The 26,278-nt window shown below is 48.0% G+C and overlaps 1 protein-coding gene across 2 annotated transcripts; it reads right to left on the bottom strand.

Moving 5' to 3' along the window:
* Positions 1 to 72: 72 nt before the first annotated feature.
* On the bottom strand, positions 73 to 25,343 carry TMOD1 (tropomodulin 1). 2 transcript variants are annotated; one of them, XM_051809104.1, is made up of 10 exons: positions 25,230 to 25,343; positions 15,571 to 15,734; positions 13,566 to 13,722; positions 10,115 to 10,234; positions 7,306 to 7,395; positions 6,720 to 6,850; positions 5,104 to 5,211; positions 3,419 to 3,562; positions 2,572 to 2,716; positions 73 to 539 (listed from the first exon to the last, which is right to left on the bottom strand). In XM_051809104.1, exons 2-10 carry the CDS (start codon positions 15,688 to 15,690, stop codon positions 475 to 477), a joined length of 1,080 nt encoding a protein of 359 aa, XP_051665064.1. In that variant the 5' UTR covers positions 15,691 to 15,734; positions 25,230 to 25,343; the 3' UTR covers positions 73 to 474. The 2 variants fall into 2 exon arrangements, with proteins under 2 accessions (XP_051665064.1, XP_051665065.1); XM_051809105.1 differs by lacking the exon at positions 25,230 to 25,343 and having other exon boundaries at positions 15,571 to 15,735.
* Positions 25,344 to 26,278: the final 935 nt, after the last annotated feature.

Genomic DNA, 26,278 nt, shown 5'->3' with positions numbered 1-26,278 from the left:
AAATTAGCCATGTTTCCAGATGGTAGAAGTGCTTGTTAAACAGTTGCTCCTCTATAGTTACTTGAGATCAACTTGGAAAAAAATAAAGTATTTTTTTAATACTTCTATAATTTGTGTGAAACAACTGTATCTTTCATTCATGCATACCACATCCTAACTTTATGAAACACCGTGCAGGAAGTTTATATAAAATTAAGTCCCAGATTAAAGTCACTTTTACACTGGGATGTGCTCTAAACTGAGATTGCATAAAACTGACAGGTTATTATTGGCTCGAATAGTTTCCAACTCTACAGAAAACATCACCAGTCCTAGTGGATAAAATCTTCATAAAAACTATAGCCGCTAGTTAATTTAAACTGTTAGTGCATAAAACAGAACCGAGGCACCACAAATACTCTGTCAAGGCACTTATTGCCTTTAGATTTCCACAGTGTAGCACAGATCACCGGGAATGACCTCCATAGCCAGGAACTACACTCCAGTTCTGCACTTGGGAAAAATAGGCCCATTCAACTCTGCAAGTCTTCTCTTCCTCACTGAAAAAGAAAAGAAAGAGGAGTCAGTCGTGGCAATGGTAAAATGTGGATGGCAGGCTTGACTTAACTGCTGTGGAAAGGAGCTGAGAGATGTACTTTCTGATAGGAAAGAAACAGGATATTCAGCTTCTGAATTCCTGCTTTAAGCAGCAGGCACAGCCTTACATAGTTTAAAATCAAGGAAGGTAAGATGACGTTTCTCTCCCTATGAGTTTTTAAGGTCAGAAGCTACTTTTAGCCTTACCTCCCTTATTCTACAGTCAGTTGTATTTCACAGTTTGTCTATGTAACTGGACTTTGGCCAATGCATCATCTGATGCTAACTGATGTAGAAACAGCAGGAGATGCATGCCACAGTTTTTCCTTTGCTAGTTTTTCTCAATCGCCTTTTCAAAATTAAAAAAGAATAATTAAAAAAAAAATTTCATTTCTTATCCTAAGCCTCTAGGCTCCAGTCCTCTGATCACGGTTAACACGGTCAAAGCAGTCTCATATCTAGTCTTAAAGCTGGTTCACACCTCTGACAGCTACACTCACAACTTTTCAAGAAATGTGTGCAGAGAAAAACAAAAAAAAATTATAAAGAGGATGCAGAAGTTAGCTCATGAGGATGAATGTAAAAGCCTTCATAGTTGGTTCATACAGAACATCTCAGAGAACAGAAGCTATGGGACCAAAACCACATTCTGGTAGCATCAGCTGATGATAGGCAAGAGTATTGGAATGGAGCACAAGGAGAGAGCTATTGCTGACAGGGAGGAAAATAAAGTTTTCCTGTACTTATACATTGTCCATGTGTAGAGCTGAGATGCTATTGCCAGAGACCATCAGACCAACGAATATGAGCTGCAAACAAGAACCAAATCAGACAAAAAATGCAGTTCTTAATGGTCAAAGAGGCAAAATGCACAGTTGTTAACACGGAAGGCAAGTTGTGAATTCATCTCCTCAACAGCAGGAACAATTAAAATATTAGATTTAAATCCTTCAGCTGATTACTTTGAATGCCAGGTGCCGCAGAGTCATTCAGAATCTTGCTCTGTTCCAAAGGACGGGAAATAGCAAGCCTTTGCTAATGCAGCTCTCTAGTGACCAGGAATGCAGCCACAGGCAGAACAAATACACAGTGAACCGTAAGACGGGCTATTTTGTGTGATCCCTGAAGAACTGGCACATACCTCCGCTTGGCTGTGCTTCCTAGGAGCACAGGACCGGCTGACACGAGGTTTAGTTTTATTATTTCTGTTTAAAACACTACATATTTATCATCTGCCCCAACATGACAGCCACTGAGTACAGCATGATGGGTGTGTTAGCTGCATTCAGTACTGCTCTGCTGGCCTGATCCCCAGAGCTCCACAGCAGCCTGTAGCCAAGCAATGGAAAGCCTCTGCCACAAGGCTTTGGCTGAAATGGCAGTTTGCGGACTTGCCCACATTTTGCTTCACAAGCACTTCTGATGGCTTCATTGAGAGTATAAAGATAACTCAAAGCCACGTGGCTTCCCACGTCTCCCTAGAAACAGTTCCAGCTTGTTTCACTGAAGGGGATGGGCCAAATCCTACTGCCGTCCAAGTTCAACTCTGCTACTTTTCATCTCCTTGTTAAAGTGGGAATGAAGCTGGAGGAAGACAAGCAGTTGGCAGGCGTCACAAGCGCTAGCAGCTCATAACCCGTGTGCCATATGCTGTAGCACAAGCTGTACCAAACCACATCAGCAGCTCTCGCTCCTTTCTAACAACACCCACCGTCACTGCAAAAAACGCTACCTCTTCTTGGAGTTTTAGCTGCTCGGTGTCTCCAAGTTTGGAGCACAACCCATTGCCTGGCTGACAGCAGCTGCATTGAAGAACCAGTTGGTGAAGGCTGCCTCCCTCCTTGAAGGCCAAAGCATCATCGGGCCCTTCAAGAGGTGGATTCTAATTCATAGGCATCTACCAGAGCTTTCATGTGAGCAGTTCTGCCCTAATCCCACCAGAAATTGCCCATAAGACCTTCCCATACTTCCTGGCTTGCAGTCAGCCTGACTCACCTAGGTCGTTGTTATTCATCATAGCGTTGGAGGCACGAAGCCGGGGACCTTGCTGAGTGAAATGGTACCCAAACTTCAGTAGGGTGGTGTTTTTTTCCAACATATTTGCGATTTCCATTTCTACTTTGTTGCCCAAGGGCTGGCTCTTTTGAAAATAGAAAACAAAAAAAATCAAGCCAGTCACGTCAGAGGGTGATTCAGAGTGAGCACTTAGATCTGTCATGTCCATCCACCTCTTCCCTCCTTCTCTGGACCTGTTGGTTCATTTGACATTTCTGACTTGGAGCTAGTAAAACAAACAACTGGCCTGTTTCTGGTACAGCTGAGTGGCTCCAACTCCTCCAGCAGACATTCCCACGAGGCCGTTTGCCCAAAGACTTTATTTCTTGGACAGATTAACAGCTAAGGGATGTCTGGAGAAACTAGGATTTTGAACTCCCAGTCACCTGTCCCTGAGCTCCACATGGCTCAGCTGCTTCAACCTCTGGGTTTCTCAGGGAGCTAAACTTGCCACAGCATCTGCACACCCTACAGGTCTCCTTCTCTTTCCGTTGCATTTTAGTAAAAATTTCAGTTTTACTAAATAGACATTGTTATTTAAGCCTCTGCAAGAGCTCAATGCAAGGCATGATATTGGACAGGAACACCACCGTTCTCCAGGGCAGCACCAGGAACATGGGAAGCTGCTTGGACTGCTGTGGCCTTTGTTAAATACTGCGTGTAGTAGCAGATACCACCCAGGAACTGCAGCAGAAACAGGGGGCTGAGAGCTGCCAGCCTGCCTGACCAGCCACTGAGTTCCCTCAGCCAGGACACGTTCCCTTGCCCAAGCTGTCACTCGCTTTACCTGGTTGTCAATGCGCAGCTCTACCAGCGATGTGTTGCCCTGGAGCGCCTCGACAATAGCCAGGATACCTGACCCAGAAATGAAATTAGATTCCACATTCAGGCTCTTCAGCGTGTTATTGACCTTCAGCATTTCTGCCAGGGCCTGTGGGCAGAGGTGGGCAGGAAGAACGGGCAGTCAGACAGGCAGAGGCAGAGCACTCCAGGGCAGCAGGGGTTCAGCTCCCCTCACCTCCAGGAGGGCTCCAGGAGGGTCCTGCTTGCTGAGCAGTTTCACTGCCACCAGATGGAATTGCTCTGTGCAAAGTGAAGGGGTTTCCCCACTTCTGCAGGGGGATTCTTGAACATGAGCATGCTGGAGGCCACGGCAAAACCTCGTATAGACAAACCCATAGGGCTACCCCAAAAGGTGACAGTCCCCACCAGCAGCTGCCCCGTGACAACCTCATGTGTCCCTCTTCTAAAGTCAGCACGGTGATGACAGGGATGCTGGCCAGCATTGCCCTGCCTCTGTTCTGGTTGGGTCCGTGCCTGCACTGCATGGGGTTGAGATGCTCCCCATTATAGGAGGCAGAGAGGAGCGTCTATCTTGAACAAGGGGTTCTCCACATCCAAGGTGTCCTCCCAGGTGGCAGCACAACCATATTAATGACTTTTGCTTCCCTCAGAGGGTAAGACCAGAAGTGGGCTGGAACACTCCCAACCCCCCTGACCTGATCAGATGATCTCATTTCTTACAAACTGTATGGGAAGATTCATCTATGGCATCAAAGAGAAGGAACAGAAGGTGATGCCCAAGTGGCAGGGCTGACCTGCACCCACAGCACTCGGCCCCACAGCTTCCCTAGCCCTGTACAGTGCCCCTCGAGCCCTCAGATAGCACCAGTGCTGCCTGCACAGGCTTCCTCCTCGGTCCAGAGTGCCTGAAATAATGTGAGGGCAGTACTCACCCTCCAAAAAGACTTTTTTTCTAACAGGAAACTGGTGTGCACAAGTGTGTGTGGAGGTAAGTAGGGGTGACCTGGGTGAATAAGAGCAAAAATTAGCTGCCACGGTGCTGGAGAAGTATGCAAAGATGCAGCCTGGAAGGTAGCATGAGGGCCAGGTGGAACACTCAGCACCTCTCTGCATGCCCACTGATATGTAGGATCATGCACAGCAGCCAGAAAAACCCATTATCAACTACAGAGGCCACACATGAGAGTCCTCTTTCTGCACAAACCTGCACAAAGGAATATGAGAAAGAGAGCTGGAGCAGACATGTGCAAGGGGAGGAACAGCTGTGCACACAGCAGCACACAGCTGTGTGCACACTCAACAGAAAGAAACCTCCAGAGAGAGACAGAGACAAACTGCTTTTAGAAAATGCCACTAGGGAGTCAGTTCTTGTCTCATGCTCCTTTTCTGGGAGATCCTTGAGGACAAATATGAGACTGAATGGGATTAAAGGATTGCGCCCTGAAACCTCTGTAGCTGAAAAATGAAGTGAAGGGATCAATGCCTGTCAGTTGCTGACTTTCACCAGTGCTCCTGAAACTGAAGCACCTGCACCGAACGCCAGAGGTGTGGAACGTGCCAAACATGACATAAGGTGCAGAACCAGTCAGTCAGTCAGTAACTCCAAAAACACCTTGCCTGAGGACAGCTCCTGTCACAACACTAAGATGATGAGCCCACAGTACTTACAAAAGCAACAGGATCGTTGCTCCGTGTCCCAACTATACTGAACTTCTTCACATACGTGTTGTTCTTCAGCGCTTCCGCAAAAGCCTTCAAAGTCGGGATGGGAATATTCTGTGAAAAGAAATGCAGACAGCCTGTGTTAGGCCATCATCTGTATGAAGGAACATGCAATACATTTTTCATCAAGGTCAAATCACCAAATGCACCGAAGTAATTCAGGAAGGGGTTGGTAAGTTCTCTTGCTATAATCAGCGTGGTCTGAGGAGCTTGGCAATGCCTTCATCCTGTGTCGTGCTCTGCTAAAAGCTCGTTGCCTTGATTTGAAGCCACATCTCTGCTGTTTGAATCAATTGCCCAGAAAGTCAGCTATGTAGGAACAAAGGTGTTGTGGGGAGGTAACCAAGGTCTATGAGCCTACACAGTAATGCTCCTGTGCTTCCTAATACAGTGACAGCACTGAGTAACATTCATGTCTTGTTCAGAAAAGTTCCACCTACAGGGCCTGATCTAGAAAGGCCTGAAAGGATCTCCTTGTAACACAAACCAGACACCTCTGACTGCTTATACAGCATGTTTCAGGATAACATTTGCCATGCTAGGTCTCAGCAGAGAAAAAAAAAAATCCATGCTGCTTATTCTGTGTTCCTTCAAAATTAGTATTTTTCACTTATCAAGCACTTTAGATACCCTTTTCAAATGCACAAATTTTCAACTAACATTGTAAGTGGTATCCTCACCTTGGACTTCTTGCCACACCATTTGGATCCCACCATGTGGAATCACCATAACACAGAGCCCAGCAGCTTACAATCTCCACTGTCACTCCTCAGTTCTCCGGACCATGTCCCAAAGTCATGAGTTCAACACACAAAAATAGTCCCTGTCTGCCTGCCAGACCCTCAGCCTTGTGTCCTCAAGGGGCAGGGTCACTAGCCAGAATCAAATACATGAAAGTAAGAATATTTTTGTTATAGAAAGGTGCAGGTAGTATAGCAAAAATGTCTTTAATGTGCACATGCAGTTAACCATGTTCTTGCTGTTTGGCTATGCCATCATTCAACAGGCCCCATGGAATAGAAATGATATTTTTCAGTATGTGTATGTGTCCCAAAGGCAATATAAGAAGTGCTATGTCCTGATTTGCTTTCTATGAGAAGTAAAAGAGCTCCACAGAAGGGATGGGTGGGAGATGGACAGGATCACCTGCAAGAAGGGAGGTTTCTTCATATTTTCATGGCAAGTGTCAGGATTGTGAAGACTTCCCCCCCCCCCCATTTTATAACATACATAACAGCCCCTCCACCAAATATGCCTTACTGAATCAAAGAAACCTACAATGCCTTTAGCCAGATAGCCTGGAGATGTGTCTCCCCAAATTTCCCTCAACACAGCTCCATTCTTCCAGGCACTTAAAGGAGTCCTTTTGCTACCAACCCTGTGCCTTTGTCCCAGGTAACAATCCCTGTTGCCCACAGGGATGGGAAGCACTGGTGTTTCTTGTCGGGCTACACTCAGTGTTATGGTACAAACTGTGCAGCAAAACAGGCTTGGTCTCTGCCTTCTGTGTATCAGATGTTCCAGCCTGTTATTAAGAGAGAAGGGTAGAAAGGAGGAAATACCATAATATTGTTAAGGTTGACTTCCTCAAGATCAGGATCATTGCTTTGTATTCGTTTCAGAGTTTCCTCCACATCTGTTGAGTTTGGTTCCTCATCAGGAACTGGTTTGTACTGTGTGGGCTTAATCACACCTGCAAGTGAAAAGCAACACATATGAAAGCAAAAGCACCCTGAGCAGCAGTATCTCTCCTTTGGATGTGTTTCTCCTCTTCCAGAATCAGAGAAGATGGAAGAATGACCTGACAAACCAATATGAAATGAGAGGCCCCTCCAGTGGGGGGAACCAGCACAGGACAGCCAGTGCCTGCTGCTATGTGCTTTCAAGGTCCAAATCTGGGTGACAGAAGACACACTGCTTCTATGGGGCTGTTCCCTGGGCTGTGCCAGCTCCCAAACGGCACCAGGGACTTGGCTGAGACCATGCTGGCTCTCACGAGGCAAGGATGCACCAGAGGTGGCCCCAGCAATCACAGGCTGCTCTGACATTCATGGCTCTAACCTTCAGCCTAAAAATAATTCCCACTTTGCCTCTGCTAGCAGCATCAAAGCCAACTACTGCAGCCTGCTAACACTCTAAATCACTTACTGTTGAGCCCTTCTTTGTTCACGATGGTGCTGCTCCCCAGTGCCTCGTAGTACTGCTGGTTACTCATCAAGGTGTGCATGCCAAGGATGGCTATGATAAAAAAAGGGAGAACATGACTTATTGCAGGCTCCAAAGCCCAGAAAAGACACATAGATGCTGTCTGGGATGGGAGTCTGTAGTGTACTACCCTTCCCTGCACAAGCTTGGAACAACATGCAAAGGTCCTCCAGCTGTCATAAATACACAACAGGGCTCAAATGTGCTCCCTTGTTTATTCCAGTGTAGCATGATTCATAGGAGAAGAGGAACATCACCTTATGGACAACAAACAGGCAAACAGTCAAGGCCTCCCAGTAGCCTACCTGACTTGGTAACACACAAAAATAATGAGAAGACAGTACAACACTCAAAAAAATGTGATTGGCAGGCTTTAATCCAAGGGGCCCAGTCCAGCAGGAGCCTGCACATTCTTGTCCCCCTTGCTTAGCCAGGCATGTGCCACACACTACACCAGTCCAGTCTGTGAAATGGGCTGTGCCCCACACAGAGCCAGACCGACGCCAAGGCAGCAACATGTGAGGTGACTGTCACCTGAAGTGTGGCAAAGCACATCATGGTTTCACCCGAGAACAAGCCTGGGGTCATGGTGTTGATCTTTGTACTCTTAGAACCTGACGTTGTGAGAAGCTAAAGCTCTGCTGGCTTGGTTGAAATGTAGAGAGTGATGGTGTGAACAAAACTCAAACACTGTAATAACCCAAAAGCCTGCTACTCACAGAAAGACCAAGTTTGAAAATAAACTGACTTTTTAACCAATTTTTTTTTTGATAGCTATATGATTTTCTAAAGAAAAATGCAGACACAAGAATACGTGTTAAAACAAACATTTCTTGAACAAATCTTGACCTCTGACAGACACAGTGGTCAAAATAATAAATTTCTCCCTAAAATTCAAGTATGCCACTACGAAGGTACTTTGCTTTTCCATGAGCTGCTCCTCTTAGGCTTGACTGGCACTACTCTGTCACCATTTTCTCATTGATTTGTCCAAGAAGTGGTGGAAGTTGCAGGACAAGGCTATCCTTGAAGCATGAATAACATCTGTTATGGTGACAGCTCATCGTGACTCCAGGTCTGGGTTGCACAGGCAGGACACCCGGCAGCAAAGCGTGTCAATGGACTTCCCCATGGCCACAGCACATCCCTAACTGGATCTCACAGAGCCAAGAAGTCTCCATTTGAAGGTCTGAGTGAGGTTGGGCACTTTGAGTTTGCTTGTTTGTATTTTAGCTGGCCCTTTTCTCTGTTGTGTTCCCACAGATGAAATTTTCAGGGGTGCAACACAGCTTAGAAAAGTAATTTGCAGGCTCAGCATCTTGGGGACATGCACAGCCCCCAAAACACAGCTTATTTGGGCAATGAAATCTCTCCATCAGCCAGGAGCATGAGTATCTGGACTGCAGAGAGAGGCAAGATCTGCTGTTATGACCACTCAGAGGCTTTGAGGGCTAGAATTTGTGCTGGTAGACAAAAGGGACCTGCTGTTTCAAAGTCTGGTGCTTACTGTGTATTCTCCAAAGAAACTCAAGCAGAACGAAGACATCCCATTTCTGTCTCTCTCAGCTGACCAAAGGTAAGGGAGCCCTTCCAGGACAACTTGGGAGCCACCCTCCTGGCCCTGCCAAGGAAGGGATCCAATACATCACAGCTGACAACGATCCCTGCTAAACAGGCAGGAGCAAAATGAGCTCCTGCTAAATGAGCCCTGCTAAACAGGCAGGAGCAAGGCTGTCACTGTCAATATCGAGATTTCAGGACAGCTTGTATCACATTGGTTCTTCTGCTGCCACTTCAAGTGGCAGCAATTGCAGAACAAGCTGCCCTGAACAGCATTTCCCTGGAAAACTAATTGCTGCACCGACATGGAGAAAGGCAGATTTTATAAGATAAGACTTGATAGGACTCTAGGATAATAGTAAAAAAGCAAAATCCAGAGATGCAATACTTGGCCAGGGTGCCTATGTTGGAAGCCTTAATGTAGAAACACATTTCTAAGCCAAAATACGGTATTATGATGTAGATGTCTAGTTGGTGTACTTATTCTACAGACTTTCTTACAGACTTCCAGGGAGTATGGAAAGAGACTTCTTTCTTGAAGCCAGTGTCCTTGAAATGTTCATTGACTGCTAGAGCAGCAGGGCACATGTGAGCTCTGTAAAACACCATAGGGTGTCCATATGCTCTTTTGGTCGAGGTATGTCCTATCCCAGTCACAGAGCTAAGTCCATGCTATGGGCTTCAGCAAGAGACAAATACTGCTATTTGACTGACTGACTGCACAAATCACAAGAAGTGCATAGCTTTAAAAATGTGTTGAAAAAGCTCTTTAACAAACAGCAGCCCTGAGTGTCCAGTGAAAGACTTCTCTAACCTGACAGTTCCTTTAATAGGTCCCACAGGAAATCCACATTCAAACTGCATCAGCTTGACTGTTTCCTAAGGTTTGGTTTGAAAAAAACAATTGCTCTTGAAAGGATAGTGAGTGGCAGAGACAGAAGAAGATATCAAACAGCACACACAGTTCCCTTGATAAATTCTTCTCCCTCCTTGGCTTTGGCCCATGCTCCTGGTTAAATCACATGGGCTGAGAGTAACTCTTTTTAACAAAGAAATAAGTTTTGTCAGAACTGACAGCATTCAGATAAACAGTAAAAAACATACAATAGCTCCTTTCCCACAAAAGAACCAATAAAAAAAACCCCTAGTGGTGGAACTACTTGAACCCACAATTATTTTGAAACTATTTTACCAGCAATGTCACAGAGCTCTGCATCGGTGGCATTAGCAAGGGCTTCCTCCAGTTCTGGCTCCAGAGTCACACTTTCCAAAACAGGATCCATTGGCTTCTGCTTGGGAATCCAAGCTTTTCCTATAAATGCAAAGTGAGGTCACTCTCAGTATAGTTATAGCACCTATTTCGCAGCTAGCTGTGCAGACACATTTCCATGGTGTGAGATTAGAACAGTGGAAAGGACAGAAGGGGCACAAGGACCTAGAGAAAAGTAAGAGAATACACTGAATCCCTTCCCAGCTTGGTCTGAGTCCTGCTGTGACGTGGGCCAGAAGGCACCTGCAGACACCTCCAGCTGCAGAGCTGGGCCCTTTTACCACTGCAGCAGGCTGTGTCTGTCTACAGAACCCCGTAGTACTTTTGTACAGGATCATGGCTGTTCACAGCATAGCACCCAAAGCCACACACAGCAGGGCCCTGCAGGACTTCAGTTCTTTGAAGGCTACACAAAAGGGGTGAAGGTTTGCCAGCTCTCACATGGACAAAGGGAGGCCAGTGGCCCAGACCCGACACTGTGCGGGATCAGTCCTGCCACCGAGACAGTTCCTGCTGCTAACTCCAAGTGCATGTTGGTAGGGCAGATGGCACATTAGTCAAAAGAGGGTGGAAAGGAGGTGGTGGAGGGTCTGGTAGCAGGCAGAGATGGTAATTCAGTGAACACATGGGATGCAAGGAGGAGCAGGCTTGGGGCAGCTGATTTAGCTCAACCTTGCCGCAAAGGGCATGCCAGATGGAGACCTCTGTGCTTTATCTCCCAGGACAGCAAAAGGCCAAGGAACAGACCTTTTCCCTGCAATGCAAAGGTGCAAATCAACAGGTCTGGCTGGTAACGCAAAGTTGCCATCTCAGCTGCTTGCTCACGGCCTTTTCCTAAGCGGGGTGCCCAGAAGGACAAGAGGCTGTGTGGTGAGTGGTGCAGCTCCAGCCCAGCTCTGAATACAGTGGGCTCCCTGGCACTCCCCAGTCCCATTTCCCATGACCCTTTCTCTGCTGGAGCTGGCTGCATCCCAGGATGGGGCAGTGGACAGGGTTGGTGGCACTGCATGGCTGCTCCCAGCTCACACCACTAAAGGGCAGCGGATCCCTTCACAGAGATGGAACGGGTCAGGTCTGAGATTTCACCCACCTGTGACTGCCCAAAAATAAAAAGAGAGGCTTGTGGTGTTTTAACACACCACAGTAGAGAGCAGCCTGTTGGGTGAACTCAGTGCTGCTGAGATTCGAGTAGAAGGAGGAGGGCTCTTGGAGCATTTTGGAGCAGTCCCCTCCCCTAAAATAGTCCAGGATCACTTCAGAGATAGCAAGTGCAAAATGCTTGGCCTGGCATGCCAGCCAGGACTATTTTTGTCCCCTCTCTGAAACCAGAGTCAGCAGCACCAAAGGGGAGAACAAAGATCCTGCTGCTCAGACATGTGCAGAAAGAGAAGGGGCTAAATTTAGCCTCAAGGAGGAAGCACCCGCACCTCGGGCTCCCCGGTACGAAATGGAGGCTGCCATAAGCAGCCTTTTGCACAACAGCTCACCTCCTGCCTGTGCTCTGCCACCCTGACAGAGAGGGCAGGAATCTGCCTCCTGGGACACAGCTGCTCTCACAAAAATAGGCAGAGCGTCATGTGTGCCTGCAGAGCCAGGCATCTTCTGGGTACTCAGCAGCAAAATGTCTGCTCTGGCTTGGTGTGGAGATCTGGAACCCCTATCCCACAGGATGCATGGCTTGGGAGACTGCACACACTATCTGGTCTGTGCAACATCAGCAGGGAACAGGAGAAACAGGGCAAATTTAATTCTGCTGTCATGCAGTAACTCCTTTCCTCACCTCAGTGTCAACAAAATTTCTGTGGTTTAATTCTAAGTTAATTTTAATTAACTGATAGTTAATTCCTAACTTTCAGAAAGTTTCGTGTCTCAGCCATGCTTTGTTACGAGATTGAACTTTAAATGAAATGGTGAATGTTTTATGTCATAATACAGCATGCATAATACAGTGTTTTATGTCATGATACAGCATGCATGAACAGCCCAACTCCTACTCTGTCCAGCAGCACGGCCAGGGAGAGCACTTCCCATGGACAAACTAGTAAATCACCCTCCAAATGTGGTGATTTATTTACAGCTCTGTCACAGCTGTGAATATGTAATTTACCATCTCTGGCTCACAGTCAATGTAAGTAGTGTCTTCCTCTCAACAGCATGTTACAAGTGAAAATATGTTTAATGCATTTGAGATCACATCAGGCTGAAGCATAAGGAGTTCAGACCAGAAGCTGAAGACTCGAGATGCCTGAAATATCTCTGTCCCCTGCAAAGCACTGCTTCTACCTGCTGGGCTAGGGCATGTCTGAAATTACCAAATTACTCTTCCTGATTGCACTCAATTTATTATTTTAATTTCTTTTTCTCAAGGAGTACTCTTTTTTTCTTTTCTCCTCTTTTTTTTTTGGCTAAAAATACCACCTCAGGTTTTATTAAATGAACAGATTTAACACAAGCTCTTCCTAAGAGAGCCATATGAGTCTGTAAGGAGACCCCTTTGAGAAAGACCTCAGTTGGAAAACCTCCTCAATATGCCTACATTTTCATGCACTTCTTTTTTTGACACAGGGCAACCATTCATGTGAACAGTGCCCAACCAGATCATCTGCTGCAGAGGGAGACACAACAGCAGAAGAGAGATGCTGAGAAGCTTCTCAAACCCAGAGGCAAGGACTGACCAGCCCATGTCCCATGTCAGATGATATTCAGAGTGCTAATGGGAACAGGGAAGGTATTTGCATAATGGGTCGTGTATGAGGAGAACAGGAAAAGATGCCAGAAGCAGAGGAAAGAGAAGAGGCAACCTTGCTCACAGGCCTCAGGGTCATGCAGAGCAGGAGTGCAGCAGCTGCTGTAGGGTATGGTGCAGGAAGACACAAACATGTGACCTGCAGGAGACTGGGAAGTAAAGCTGCAGTTGTCAAGAGGTGATGGAGGTTAGAAAGAAACGGTTGGGACTCATCACAGCTATGGAGTTTCTGTATGATGAGAAGCTCAGAGTGTTGGGATGGAGTGTGAAAGGAAACAGTGCAACATGGAGCACAGCATGCTCACAGGAGGACAAGGCCAGAGGAGGAGATAGAAGATGAAAGGATAGAAGACGATGTCTTCTCCAGAGCCTGATACAGCTGCAGTGGTGTGGGGACAGAATGAGGCTGCACAGTGGTACAGCCTTCTGTCCAGTACTTAACAATATATCAGGTAGTATCCAAATCAGCAGGCACAGAGACCTCTTGAGCACACCCCAGTTCATCAGGGGTTAGACAGCAGTGGTGTCAAAATGAAGTTTTAGCAATGCGGGTTAGACACAACCCTTCTGTGCACCCACTGTGCCTTCATCATGATGCACCCAGCATGGTGCACAGGATGACCATACCTCTCTTTTCACCCGTGTAAGGAACCAAGTCTTCTCTGTCTTTAATGTCCTTTGCCTGCTTTTCTAGGTGGGCCATGAGTTCCTCCCTTTTGAATGGGCCAGTTGGTGGCTTTTGCGTCTGATCCCGCTGCCGGAGCCCTGCCGGCAGCAATGCGTTCTAGACATGAAGGGGAGAAGCACAGGTTATCTCTGCAGCCCATGATCCCCATCCAACAAACACTCTCCCCTCTCCACTTCCCTCATTGCACTGCCTTTCTTCCATGTCGCTGGATAATTTGCTTCTCCTTGTGTGAAAGGTTATCTCCATCCAGCCCCACTAATTCCCACATCATCCAAGACATGTGATGCTCCTTCCCTGCTCCAGTTTCAAATGCTGCCAAGTAGATGTTCTCTGCAACTGCAGCTCTAGCCCTTTACTCTGGAGGCTCTCAGCCATCTTCTCCCCCCTATATGAGTCTGTTCAAGTGCCCACACACCCCATGTGTCCCAACAAGAATCAGTTCAGTGAAATCTCATGGTCTCTCACAGAGTAGACCAGAGAGTCATGGTGGTCCCCTTTCATGATCCCTCAAAAACTGCAGGCAGGGTCTCACAGAGAAGGTCACTCAGTTGCAGAACAAGATCCCTGTGAACCTCAGCCTGTTTTCAAGCTGCTTCCTTGTTTTTCAGTCACATTAACCACCACGGGAAGTTGCTTTGTGCCTGACACATACGGCACGTAAACACCTGCTTATATTTAAATATAGAACAGCCTTAATGCAGTAAGACTATTCCCAGATTTGACACTAAGCATGTTCTTTAAAGCTTTACTGGATAGAAGTCAACATTTACTTTTTAAGACATTCAAGGTGATGTTGAACAACGCACTGATTTTTCCATGCCCGCCCGATAAAAGTAGTTCATTACAATTTAAATCTGTTTCAATGACAAGCCTGGGAAGGAAAATTACTAACGAGAGGCAATTAGACCCAGGCAGCCTTGGAGGGCAACAGAGGAGAACTGTGTGAATGCCCAAGCAGGGAGAAATAGGAGACAGCTTGCTTCCTCAGGCTTCGTGCTGTGAGAGGTAACCATGCGATCTTCAAGCTTAAACTTCTGCACTCAGACTACACCTGTACTGATAGACACCCACAATTATTTTACCCCTCTGCATCTTTCACAGAATGCTGCCTGCCTCTGTGTCTGCTGAGGCAGCTGGAACTGAGGCAGCCCATCAGCCCAGACACTTAATCCTGGGAGCTAGCTTGCCACCTCTTAAATACTTTCCTATGTTGCAATTAAAAATACTGATGATGCAATCTACGCCTCTCATCATTTACTCCAGAAACACTAACTGCATGTTACAGGAACAATTTCTCACTTGGCAGTGCCCAAACTCATCATGTAACATTGCCATAACCCAGAGGCCTGCCAGTTGGCTCTGCACATCCCCTGCTAGGGCCATGGGACAATGCTGCCTCCAAAAACCTTTCACCAGCTTGGCACCAGCAGACCCCATGTTTGCATATATGTAGCTCCTGCTGATGTTGGGAGGTTGCTAAAAATAAATTGTCCCACTTCGCAAAACTCTGGGATTTGGCTTTCTGCCTAAATGGAAGGAAATACAGACCATTTGAAGTTTGTTACAAAAACCCCAAAACCCGACAACTCACAAAGCATTCCCTCCAAGGTGCCCTGACCAGAAACAGAGATCCATTTTCTGCAGGTTTATTGCCCTGCACCAGCACTGGCTCATATGCCACAAATCACAGTGCTCGTCACATCTGAGCACACACACCGGGGAAAGAGCAGGAAAGCAGAAACAGACACACATCTAGACTGTGCTTGCAGTGGCAAAAATTTCTTCTGCTCACCTGCAGTCAGTCTCTTCCACTCTTGCACTGAGTACCAAGGATCCCAAAGGATCTGCCAAGGATCTCACTGAAATAGAGATTACTAATGCAGCCCCTTCCCCCACCACCACGGAGATTTATCACCTAGCAAATCTCGTTCAAAAGTTACTTACATCAGGATCCAGCTCTTCCAGTTCATTCTCTAACTTCCTGAGCTCCTCCTCTGTCAGAGCTCCAAGGATCTTGTCTTCATCCAGGTCTCGGTATTTTTCTAGCTCCTTTCTGTAGGACATCTTAGAGGAGTCTTGTGGATCTCACTTTTATGCTGAAACAGAACCTGAAATGAAAACAAGAAGCCTTAACACTGAACACGTGAAACATGACACTGTAGCCTGTCCGATTGGGGAACACTGAATACCCCAGAGCTGCAAAAGATTTATGCTTAAAGCACAGCTGATTTCTAAGACAGGTCAGATTGCTCAGGGCTCCCCACCCGTATCCTACAAGCACTTAACAGCCCGTGGTGATGAGAGTGGCACAACTGCCGGCAGCTCATTGCCCCGTTCATGGACTTATGGGGCAGCACAGAGGGAAAACTTCGTACAGGGCCCTGTTTAGAGATGTTTTCCTGCAAGCAGTGCTGTATGTTACTGAAGTGTCCTAGGCATTTATTTCCCTGAAGGACAGTAAACCAGAAATCCTCAATAAACCAGAAGTTGGCAGGTCTCATGTCCTTACGAGCCCCCAGTAACACTTCCCTGCACTTGGCACTCCAGATAACATTGTCACCAGATGGGAAAAGAGATTTGTAGCACCACTGAGTACGTCTGAGCCCTGCAAACCTCCATGAGGCTACAGTGCACAGAACTTCTGCCTGTGTTCTAAAGCCACAAGGAGATCAGGAAGTATTATCCACACATGTCCAGGAGGCTGCCAGTTAAACGTGCTGTTTAGTGACCCACCTTCCCTGAGACAACACATTTGAACAGCTGCTGGCTAAGCAGATGACCTGTTTGCTACTGCACATTCCAAACCAACCCTGCAAGAAGAGAAGTGTGACTAACGTACTGAATGGCCTACGTGGATAATCCCTGCTGACCCAAAAGTTTGGCCCACAACTTCCAATACAAAATGCCATACACAGTCACACACATGTAACTGGACCCACGCAAGCAAAAGGACTGTAGAGGACCTTCTACAAAGGTCACTGTGTTTAATATGTGCAGGTGGGTTAGAAACACACTCGGTACAACACACAAAAGTGTATCCAACTCTGCTCTTTTGCTGACAGTCTCCTTCTGTTCCATAGTACTGTCTGTACATTTACATTTTTTCCCCTCAGTTTTTGTGGAGAAAAACTGAACTCTAGATAATTTAAAATTACTTTTCCCAAAGTTTTTCTGTTCTCTTGAATGACATTTACATTAAAATAACAGTAAGGCCTCTGCATTTTTTAAGGAGTCAAACATCTTTCAAATTTCTATAAATGGGCTCTTTTCAGCTCAGTGGAGCATCAGAGCCCTACTCCAAGTCTCATCTCTCAAGCTTTGCTTGTCCTCTCGGGACAGATTATGCTCTTATGATCATCACTCTTCATTAGTGGAGAAGTTTCCTTATACAAGTTGCAACACAGTTGCTGTTCTAGACAGGAAAATTGCCTTTAGCTTGGTCACAAAAGGGCACAGTAACACACGTATTCTCGCTCAACAGCAAGCCCTTAAATTTAGAGCTGTCATTTGGTCAGACATTCGGTTTCCCAATGGTGTGATGGCAATTCCTGCATCACTTGCATTCCTGCCACTCGCCACTTAGGCGGTGAAGCATCAGGAGATGGTGCCTCCTGGATGAGAGAAACAGCCCCTGAAGCTCCCAGAACTGGGAGCTGAGAGGGTGAAACCCAGCTTTTCATTGGGCTGGGTTGTTCCATGCAGTGACCATCAGCCTGTGGGCACCAGAATCCAGGGCAACAGGAGGGTGAAGGAGGAAGCACAGGTGATGGGACTCCATGGGTTTGGCTAAATGAGGCAGTGGGGACCCCCACATGCCTGTGCTTTACCAATGCCCTACAGCAGGCAGTGCAAGGCTCCTTGAGCAGTGAGAGTGGCATGCAGCAGTCGTGCAACCACACACCAGTCAGCCCAGGAGCCACATCCAGCAGCTCGTCCCCTGCAAGACTGCCCTTCCTGCTGGCATAGAGAAGGGCAGAGCCTTTATCACAGTTACCCATGAACACTGATGCCAGAGACCCTAGAAAAGCAGCCTGGATTTGGATCTGGAGCTGTGCTGCGCCACTTCAACCTTAGGCTGAAGTGCATGAACCACAGCTAATCTGCATTTCATGTGTGATTTTTAGTTTTGACCATTTCGCTGTGGAAGGAGCTGGAGCTACAAGCAGGCAGGAAGGCAGAGAATAATCCACCCCAGGCTGCTAAATTTCCTGTAATGGCTTAAAATACCTACACCTGCCATGCACATGGCAATCTCTGTCTTGGCTACGTGAGCACAACTACTCCCAGAGGCAGCTGCAGTCCCTTCCCAGCAATCCAGGGTAGTCTGCAAGCGTGGCTTATCTGGGACCAGAGCGCAGCCCCCACGGGGCTGACCTTGTTGTCTCGCACCAGAAGGACAGAGATGTCAGCACCGAGAGGCGAAAGGCAGGACAGACGGCGGATGTCAGTGCACACAGGCAACACTTCTGGAAAACGCTTCAGGTTTCAAAGCATCTTGCAGAGATATGAAGCCGGGGCTGCATATAGCAAAGGCCCTGAGGGTTCAGGACAGGTGCAGAGCCTGCTGAAACGCAGCTGAAATCCCCGTGGGGAGAATTTCGTTTGCCATCTACCCCAAACAGAGCTGCCAGGAGGGGACAGTGCCCTCACAGCCTTGCTGGTGCAGGCGGACGGTGCTGGCACCTCGCACAGCTCCCGCAGAAAGCCCATCAGGAGCGCTGCTTGACGGGAGCACTGGCCCTGCCCGCGGCAGCAGGACATTCTGTACTGCTCCCCTGCCTGTTGAACGAGCATTGTGTCCTCCAGCACAGCCTCCAGGACCAGTATGTTCGCTGGCTCTCCCTTATCTCTACCTCCCAGCCCCCTTCTACCCTATCTTGCTAATGAGTGCTGGGAGAAAAAGCAAAAGAGCCCATCTGCTGTAAACGGCAAGAGGGTTTTGCACTGCCAAAAACAAGAAAGCAGGTAAATTCTGCCTAAGCACAACTGTTTTAGTTTACACAGTGTACTCAAACAACCACTGCCACAAACAGCTCTCCCTGACTTGTGCTAGGGTACAAGCACAGCTTAACACAGGTCCTGCCCCCAACTGAGCTCAAACAAATGAAAAAGATCCTCCAGCACAACTGCAGTGTTACATTCAGATTTTAAATCCACAAACTGCTAAACATTCAGGGAAGAGTTAACCATAATTCACCACAAATCTCCGTCAAATCTATTTGCAATGCTCAAATAAGATGGCAGCTCTGATTTTTTGTTATTTTTCATTAAACCTGCCACTTTTCATTCAATCAGCTAAGGAGGCATCACAAAAGAATACACAAGTAATACACAGAAACCGTACAGGACCAACACTATTACAATTTTAAGACCTCAAAACATTAAAATTCACATAGACTACCAAGATAGCAAGATATTAGGTCCCCTTGGTACTTGTCAAACACATGAGATGACAGCTCAAACACTAACACTTGGTGAGTCTGAAGAGCACCTAGGTGGGAATCCATGATGATCATTAAAAATGTTAAAGGAGAAAAATGAAATTGGTTGGGAGAAAGACATAGGTCATCTACAGGGAAGACTGTTCATGTCATGAATACAGGAAAACAAAACAAAACAAAGGCAACATTTATGATTATGAGGGGGATGGAACAGTTTCTTTCTGAAGGGTCCAAATCTGCTGAACAAATACACAGACGCTGAAAACAAGCAAAAATGAAAAGCATCCTGTACAATACTGGAAATAATTACTGAACCACCACCAGAAGGCAGAGAATGGGAATCCTGCATACTCTGGCCTGCGAGAGAGCCACGACTGAAAAAATTACCATCCCTGCCTTAGACAACTTTCAAATCTACTGCAAAACTTTTTCTGTGTGCTGAAATTTGAAAAGAGACCAAGGGGCTTGTTTTTGGGCATAAAGAGGTGGCCAAATGTCACCATCTCAGATACTGATGATTCTTGGAAAAACTGCCAAGTTTGAAGGCAGAAGTCTATTCAGGATAAAAACTGTTTTTAAGCAGCAATGGAGGCAGGAATTAACCTCGTGGCTTGAGAACAATTCCTATTTGACTCACAGAGGATTTTGATTTATGAGGGTTTTTTTAATAGCTTAAGATAAACGTGAGTCAAAGTTCAGAGCTATTATTTTTGCAATTTAAAAATAACAAACCAATGTCAACCAACCCCTCTGCACTTGCTGTAATTTCTGTTTTTTCTTTTCTTTGATTTGTAGCATAACTTTAAAGATAAATGCCAGAGTTTTTTGGTTTTGTTTTTTTTGTGTTTTGTTTTGGTTTGGGTTTTTTTGTTGGTTTTTTGTTTGGTTTTTTTTGAGGAACTACACATAGCTCAAGTGACCATTTCCTATAAACTCAACAGAAATTAAGTACTTTCTGTGCGTACACTTAGACCTCAATAAATCACCCAGGTGTAGATCCAAGACTCATGCTGTGCAGATGAGAGGAGCAAATCAGCTCCAGCTGGTTCCTAAATGAAAACTGTGTTTTTATGTGGCCTATCAGTCCTCTGGGAAACCTTAAAGCCATTAGCTAATCCTCAATGAAATCTCATGCAGGACCCAAACCCTAATTTATTGTCCAGCTGCACACGTGCAAAGGGTCTGTCAGCCTGGAGTTCTCCTTTGGATGGCAGTCAAGGAATGAAGAAGAGTTGGGGCATTTGCAGGGAGGTCTAAGGGAAAGCAAGGGATACCAGAACCACTTGGAGAAGGGGTAGCTGTAACGTGGTAGAGCTGGGGCAGACACAGTAGGGATGAAGGATGAAAAAGTCTCTGCTGACTCTGCCGCTCATGGGACAACTTTCAAACCCTGAGCTTGCACCCCAGCACAATTGGGTGCTGGTGTGCAAGAACCTGACTCCACAGCCACCCTGATGTTTGAGTCACTGAGCCACCCAACATCACCAGTTCCTTGGAGTTTCAAGAACTGACCAACAAATTATGGCCAGATCCAGTAGCAAGAGAGGAAAAGATAAATATCAGCTTCTACTGAGACCACACCTAAAAACATGAATCTATGTGAATTTTGCAAAACCCAGTAGGAAATCAGAGCAGAGTAGAGGAGGAGCTGGATCCATCCCCAGCTGTACACAATCACAGTCTTGACCACTGAGCTCTTGCTATCACCAGTTACCCTGCTCATGAGGGATGTCAGCGCAGTTGTGCTGCTACAGGAATGGTCTCCTCCTAACACACAAGTACAAAAATCACACCTGGACCCCATAGTCCCTTCTCTGGTAGACATAACCTGAGCCTAGTAGTGGCCTTACAAGTGATCACTTGAGATACAGGCATTCAGAAGTTTACCCCATTTCAAATGAGTATTTTTTTTCCCCTAAAAGTCGAGTCTTTGGCTTGGACAAATCAAAGGAAGGTAAATATCTAAAGCCAGGCCTTTAAGGGAATGGTCTCCTGCACATTTTTTTGTAGATTCTTTTTTAGGCAGATCTCATTTTCTCAGAGAGGGAGGAAAACATCTTTTTAACAAGCCATAAACACAGATCCAGGCTGCAGTATCAAGCTGCAGGTTGTTGGCCTGCTGGGGCTCTGCATCACCACCTTGAACGCACAGGATGTTGAAACCTCTTGTGAGAGCTACAAGAGACTTCCTATGGACTCTGCACTGGATTTGCAGTCCAAGCTGCATTAGAAAATGTCTAGCCAGGAAATCCACATAGGTGGGTATTCCCCTCTGCTTAGCTCCACTGAGGCTGCAGCTGGATGCTGCATCCAATTCGATGTCTCCTAGTAGAAGGCAGGTCTTCCCAAGCTGCAGAGAGTCCAGTACAGAGCCATCAGGATGGGCAGGAGGCTGGAACACATAAGCTGGGAGGAGACACAAAGGGAACTGGACTTTTTCAGCATCGAGAGGGGAATGCTGCAGAGGGATGTAATTGCAGTCAGTCGGTCATGTGCTGCCTAAAGGGAAAGGGTTTCTAAAGACAAAACCAGGCTTTCCTTAGAGGTGCACAGAAGGGGCAACAGAAATAGGCTGAGGCAAGGGGAAGCCTCCTTAATGGAGAAGTGGTACAGCCCTTGGATGGGGATCTGAGAGGTGGTGGAATCTCCATCCTTGGGTATACAATGCTCAACTTGTCAAGGCCCTGGGGAAACTGATCTAGTTATGGGGCTAGGCCTGCTCAGAGGAGAACATTGGACAAGGAACTTCCAGAGGTCCCTTCCCAATCAAACCTTCTCTGACTTGGTCTCTAAAGAATGCACAGGTATGTCCAACTGTCCAGGTTCCTCCTCTGAATGCCAGGAGGTTACACAGGATGGGAACTGGGCTGAAAGCTGACCCCCTCCATTTCACAAAAACTTGTTTTCTGCACTCATCAGTTTGAATTCTGGTTCTAGTTCAACACAGGAGGGAAGAGGGTTTAGTTGCCTTTCCTCTGAAACAGTTAAACCACTACCAGTTCCAACATGACTGAAATTCTCCTTGCTCCTGCAGCATGACAGTGAGTCACTCAGCCTCCAGGAGACCATCATAGTACCTTGTTTTGCAGCTTTCTCACACTGAGAGCCCTTGTGCAGCTTGTGGAGTAGCCAAGCATCATCTGGAACAGTTCTTAATAAAACAGAGCATACAGGACAGTTGATGTCCCCAGCCCCTGCTCAGCAAGCAATACCCATCAGGTATATCTTCATCTCTTAGTCTTTCCAGGGCAGAGCTGGCAGTGCTAGCACATTCATGCCCTGGATGAGGAGAGTGAACAGAGAAAAGGTAGGGGATATTCCAGATGGTGAGAAGCTCTGTCTTGTCAGATTCAGAAGGCAGAGCTTATCATACACTCTCATTGCTTCAGGCAAGCCAGCCATCAACTAGAAAGACTGAGGCCTCAGCCTCCTGGCAAAAAGCTCATGCCTAAGCAAATCCAACAGGGAATCTGCTTGCCCTTCGGGAAACTCAAACTTCCGAAGGAAGGTCTAGATATCCTCTGGTTTGATAAAAATCTCCCAACCAGCAGCTGTAAACCTGACCCTAAAATTCATATTTGAAGGGAAACATCTGGAAGAAGGCATTTTGGATCTATTAAAGTACACCATAACTTCTGCCTCTGTCAGTGACGTGCCAGCCATGCAGAACAAATGACGTGATTTGGAGTCACCCTCACCACCCAGAACCCTGCAGCAATGAAGTTCAATAGGCCATAGACAAGACTTACTGATGATGCCACATCATTCCTATAGGTATCCTCATGCCAGAGCTGACATTCCCACCCTTGCACATGACAGCTCCACAGCAAACAGCTTGTTGTCTTATGTCATGCACACTCCAGGGAAGGCTCCCTGTGCTCAACCAAAGTGACCTCTCCCTTTATCCACTGGTGCTGAGAAAAGTCTCATGCTGTTTGCCCTCTCCTGGGTCTTCCTCTCAGCTCACCCAGGTCCTAACCTGATATTCAAAAAATGTCTGTATCTCCTGGCCCTCCTCTTGCCAACACTCCTGCAGCCTGCAAGCCACACCACTCAGTACTGGCTTTTACCAAGAGGTCTTTCTCACCACCAAACAGCCTGGATGTCTGGTGACCAGGCCAAGACCTGCCAAAGCCCCAGCACAAAGCATCCCAGCTGTATCTCCCCCACTTTGCATATTTTTAAGGCACACGCTTGTAAGCACAGTTATGTGTTCTCCTATTTGGAGTGAGGTTCTCTCATGCACCTGGCATGCACTTAGTTGCTTAATTACTAATCCCTATGAAAAGTGCGTGGGCACACTTAAGTCATTAGTGACACCGAGCACTCAGTTCCTGCTCTGTAACTTGAACCTCTCACTTGGAAACTTTGCAGCCAGCGCAATCTCCTCTGAAAAGGGATCCTGGGTTTCTTGCCTGAGTTTCTGTTAGTCCTCAAATGGATACCCCTGTTCCTCTGGCAGGGGACCCGATGGGTGTAATGCCTTGTACTGAGCAGTGCCTTGGATCCTTTGACAGACAATGGCCATGCCAGACCGCCAGGCACAAAGCACAGCAAGCTGTTAGCAGTAACACACCTGTGTCTGCATGTCCCGATCCCACCCCACTGCTAGTGTGGCTGAAGTAGAGGGAATGGAAGCAAAATGTCCCATCACTGGTGCAGCCAATAAGCCCTGGATAGGTTGATGCCCAATGAATACCATAGCAAAATGAGAATTCCGTAGCAAAAAAAGATTTCCAGCAGAAATGAGTGTGTGGTGTACACTGCGCAACAAATCTGAATGAGGCACTTAACAGAGGCGAGACCATCACACAATCCTCCAAGGCCTGCAGAAATGAAGATACCACCTCCAGCTGGGAGAGCTACTTAAATGCACAGTGCTTGAATGGGGCAGAATGCTGGAGAAGCACCACTTCAACCTTGCTTTCATGTTTCTCCCCGGGTTGCAGCCAGCGGGGATTTTATGTACACTTAAAAACAACTTCAGCCACGTGGCTGAGCACCCTTCTGGCTCAAGGCCCGATACCCACGGAAAGATGTAACACAAGTAGAGAGGACCTCCACATAAGGGTGGAGCAGCTGACCTAGAAGGGAGGCAGAGGGCAATGGATTCTGTCCACCAAACCCTCCATGACCATTTCAAAAGCAGAAGCAGATAGATGAGCACATCAGGATGGCACATCAGTGGGGAGAGAAGCTGTGTCCATCAGAGTGAAGAAATGTTAACTTTGGGACAGGCTGCGCCTTTCAATCAAAGCAGACAAAGTACAGCCACGGAAAATATGGCTATTTCAAGCTGGACAAAGTCTGGCCATGGAAAATACACCACAAGGACTCAAGGAGTCTTTCCTCCTGCTGATTTCTACTTTTCCCTTACAAAAGCAGCACAGATTTCTATTGATCCACTATCTGGAAAATAATTTCCTAGAAGAGCTCCCAGGACTACAAACACAACAGCAGTAAAAAAGAACTCAGTGCCCTTTGCAACCCGCTCAGCGTGGTGCGGGGCCCTCTCTTCCCTCCCCGCTCCAGCTCCCCCGATCCCCGCCGGGCTCTGCCGCGGACACGCGTGAGTGCTGCCGGCTGCCATCCATCCCAGCCCGACGCCTCTCGCCGCGGGCTCCCGGCTGCTCCTGCCGAGGGACACAGCCGCCCTCATCCCGGGGACTCCGGCTGCCTGCCGAGGGACACAGCCACCCTCATCCCGGGGACTCCGGCTGCTCCTGCCGAGGGACACAGCCACCCTCATCCCGGGGACTCCGGCTGCTCCTGCCGAGGGACACAGCCACCCTCATCCCGGGGACTCCGGCTGCTCCTGCCGAGGGACACAGCCGCCCTCATCCCGGGGACTCCGGCTGCCGCAGCTCCCGCCGCCGGCTCCGCGCATCCCGGCGCAGCGCACCCAACTCCGGGCACGGCTCCCGGCAGGCAGGCAAGTGTGCTGGCAGGCAGGCAGAGAGAGGCAGACGGACATGCACGCATGGAGGGAGGCAGGCAGGGAGAGAGGCCCAACACCCAGGCAGTCCCCCCTGTCCGGCGTAATTAGGGAGGCAGCGCTCGCTATTTATGCCGAGCTGGTGCCGCCCGGTGCCGGACAAACGTTCTGCCCAGATATGGGTCGCGCCGGGCCGGGCCCACCACGCCGCCGCAGGCTTACCGCACCTGTGAGCCGAGCCGAGCTAAGCTGAGCCGAGCCGAGCCGAGCTAAGCTGAGCCGAGCCGAGCCGAGCCGAGCTGAGCTGAGCCGAGCTGAGCCGAGCCCGGGCGGCGCGTCCTTGCCCGCGCCGGCTCCGCCGCTGCCGGGGGCGGGGGTCCAGCCCCGGCCGCGGCCCCGGCCCGGCCGTCACTCAGCGGGGCCGGCCCCGCCGCCCCTCCCGGCCGAGAACAGCTGCTCCCGGCTCAGCCCCCGCCCCGGGTCGGCGTTGGGTTGGTCCTCACCCTCCGCCCGCACCTGGGGTGGCAAACGCGCACCGTCCATCCCCGGGGCAGCGTGGGCGCTGCGGAGGGCGGCAGCAAGGGCAGCGTTTGTTTCCAAAGGGTCTTTCCTGCTTTTTAACGATTCAGATACGCTGAAGGAGCCTGCCTTGTGTCCCATGGCAACTTCCCTCACAGTGCGGAGCCAAACACCTCGGCAAATCGCCTTTTGGGAAACCCCAGAAGATGTGCACGCATCTTCATGGGGATCCAGGTCACTGTAAAGTACCCTGAGACTATGCCTGGAAAAACTCCTTCCCGGGATGAGTGCTGCAGCACTGGGACAGGGGGCACAGGGGACTCTCAAGGCTCAGCCAGACCAAGTCACAGCCACTCAGGCCTCTGGCAGGATGGCACCACTACCAGCACTGCAGGGAACCTGTGGCTGCAAGCATGGACACTTTATAGAAGCCACTTCCCCACAAACACCATCTGTATCGAAGTGCCTACTCATCCCGTCTTACTTTACTCCCTATCAATTTGCCCCATACCTCCAGTGACAGCCACCTCCTACCTAGAGCAGCTTCAAGTCTGCCATCAGCCCAGGAGAGCTGCCTTCCAACTTTATGGTGTCCATAGTGTTGATGTTGCTGCCAAATCTCCTTTCCCCATCTCACCTTTGACTCACTGTAAAAAGTTATTATAGGACAAATCCATGGGACTTTAACAAATCTCCTACAAACTGTCATCCCCAAGCTCCCCCTCCTCTCTGCTCTCCAGTCTCCACCAGCAGCCAC

Source organism: Manacus candei, unplaced genomic scaffold (assembly GCF_025592945.1).
Source record: "Manacus candei isolate 608988 ecotype Guabito, Panama unplaced genomic scaffold, ASM2559294v1 h1tg000074l, whole genome shotgun sequence".
Lineage (NCBI taxonomy): Eukaryota > Metazoa > Chordata > Aves > Passeriformes > Pipridae > Manacus > Manacus candei.
This window is presented reverse-complemented; position numbering and strand designations above follow the sequence as displayed.

Excerpts from the sequence above, each read along its gene's own strand:
- TMOD1 (XM_051809104.1), bottom strand. The coding sequence starts at position 15,690 with ATGTCCTACAGAAAGGAGCTAGAAAAATACCGAGACCTGGATGAAGAC. Across the intron at positions 7,396-10,114 it reads AGAGCTCTGTGACATTGCTG|CCATCCTTGGCATGCACACC; the intron begins GTAAAATAGTTT and ends TTTTTATCATAG. Across the intron at positions 2,717-3,418 it reads AGCTGCGCATTGACAACCAG|AGCCAGCCCTTGGGCAACAA; the intron begins GTAAAGCGAGTG and ends TATTTTCAAAAG.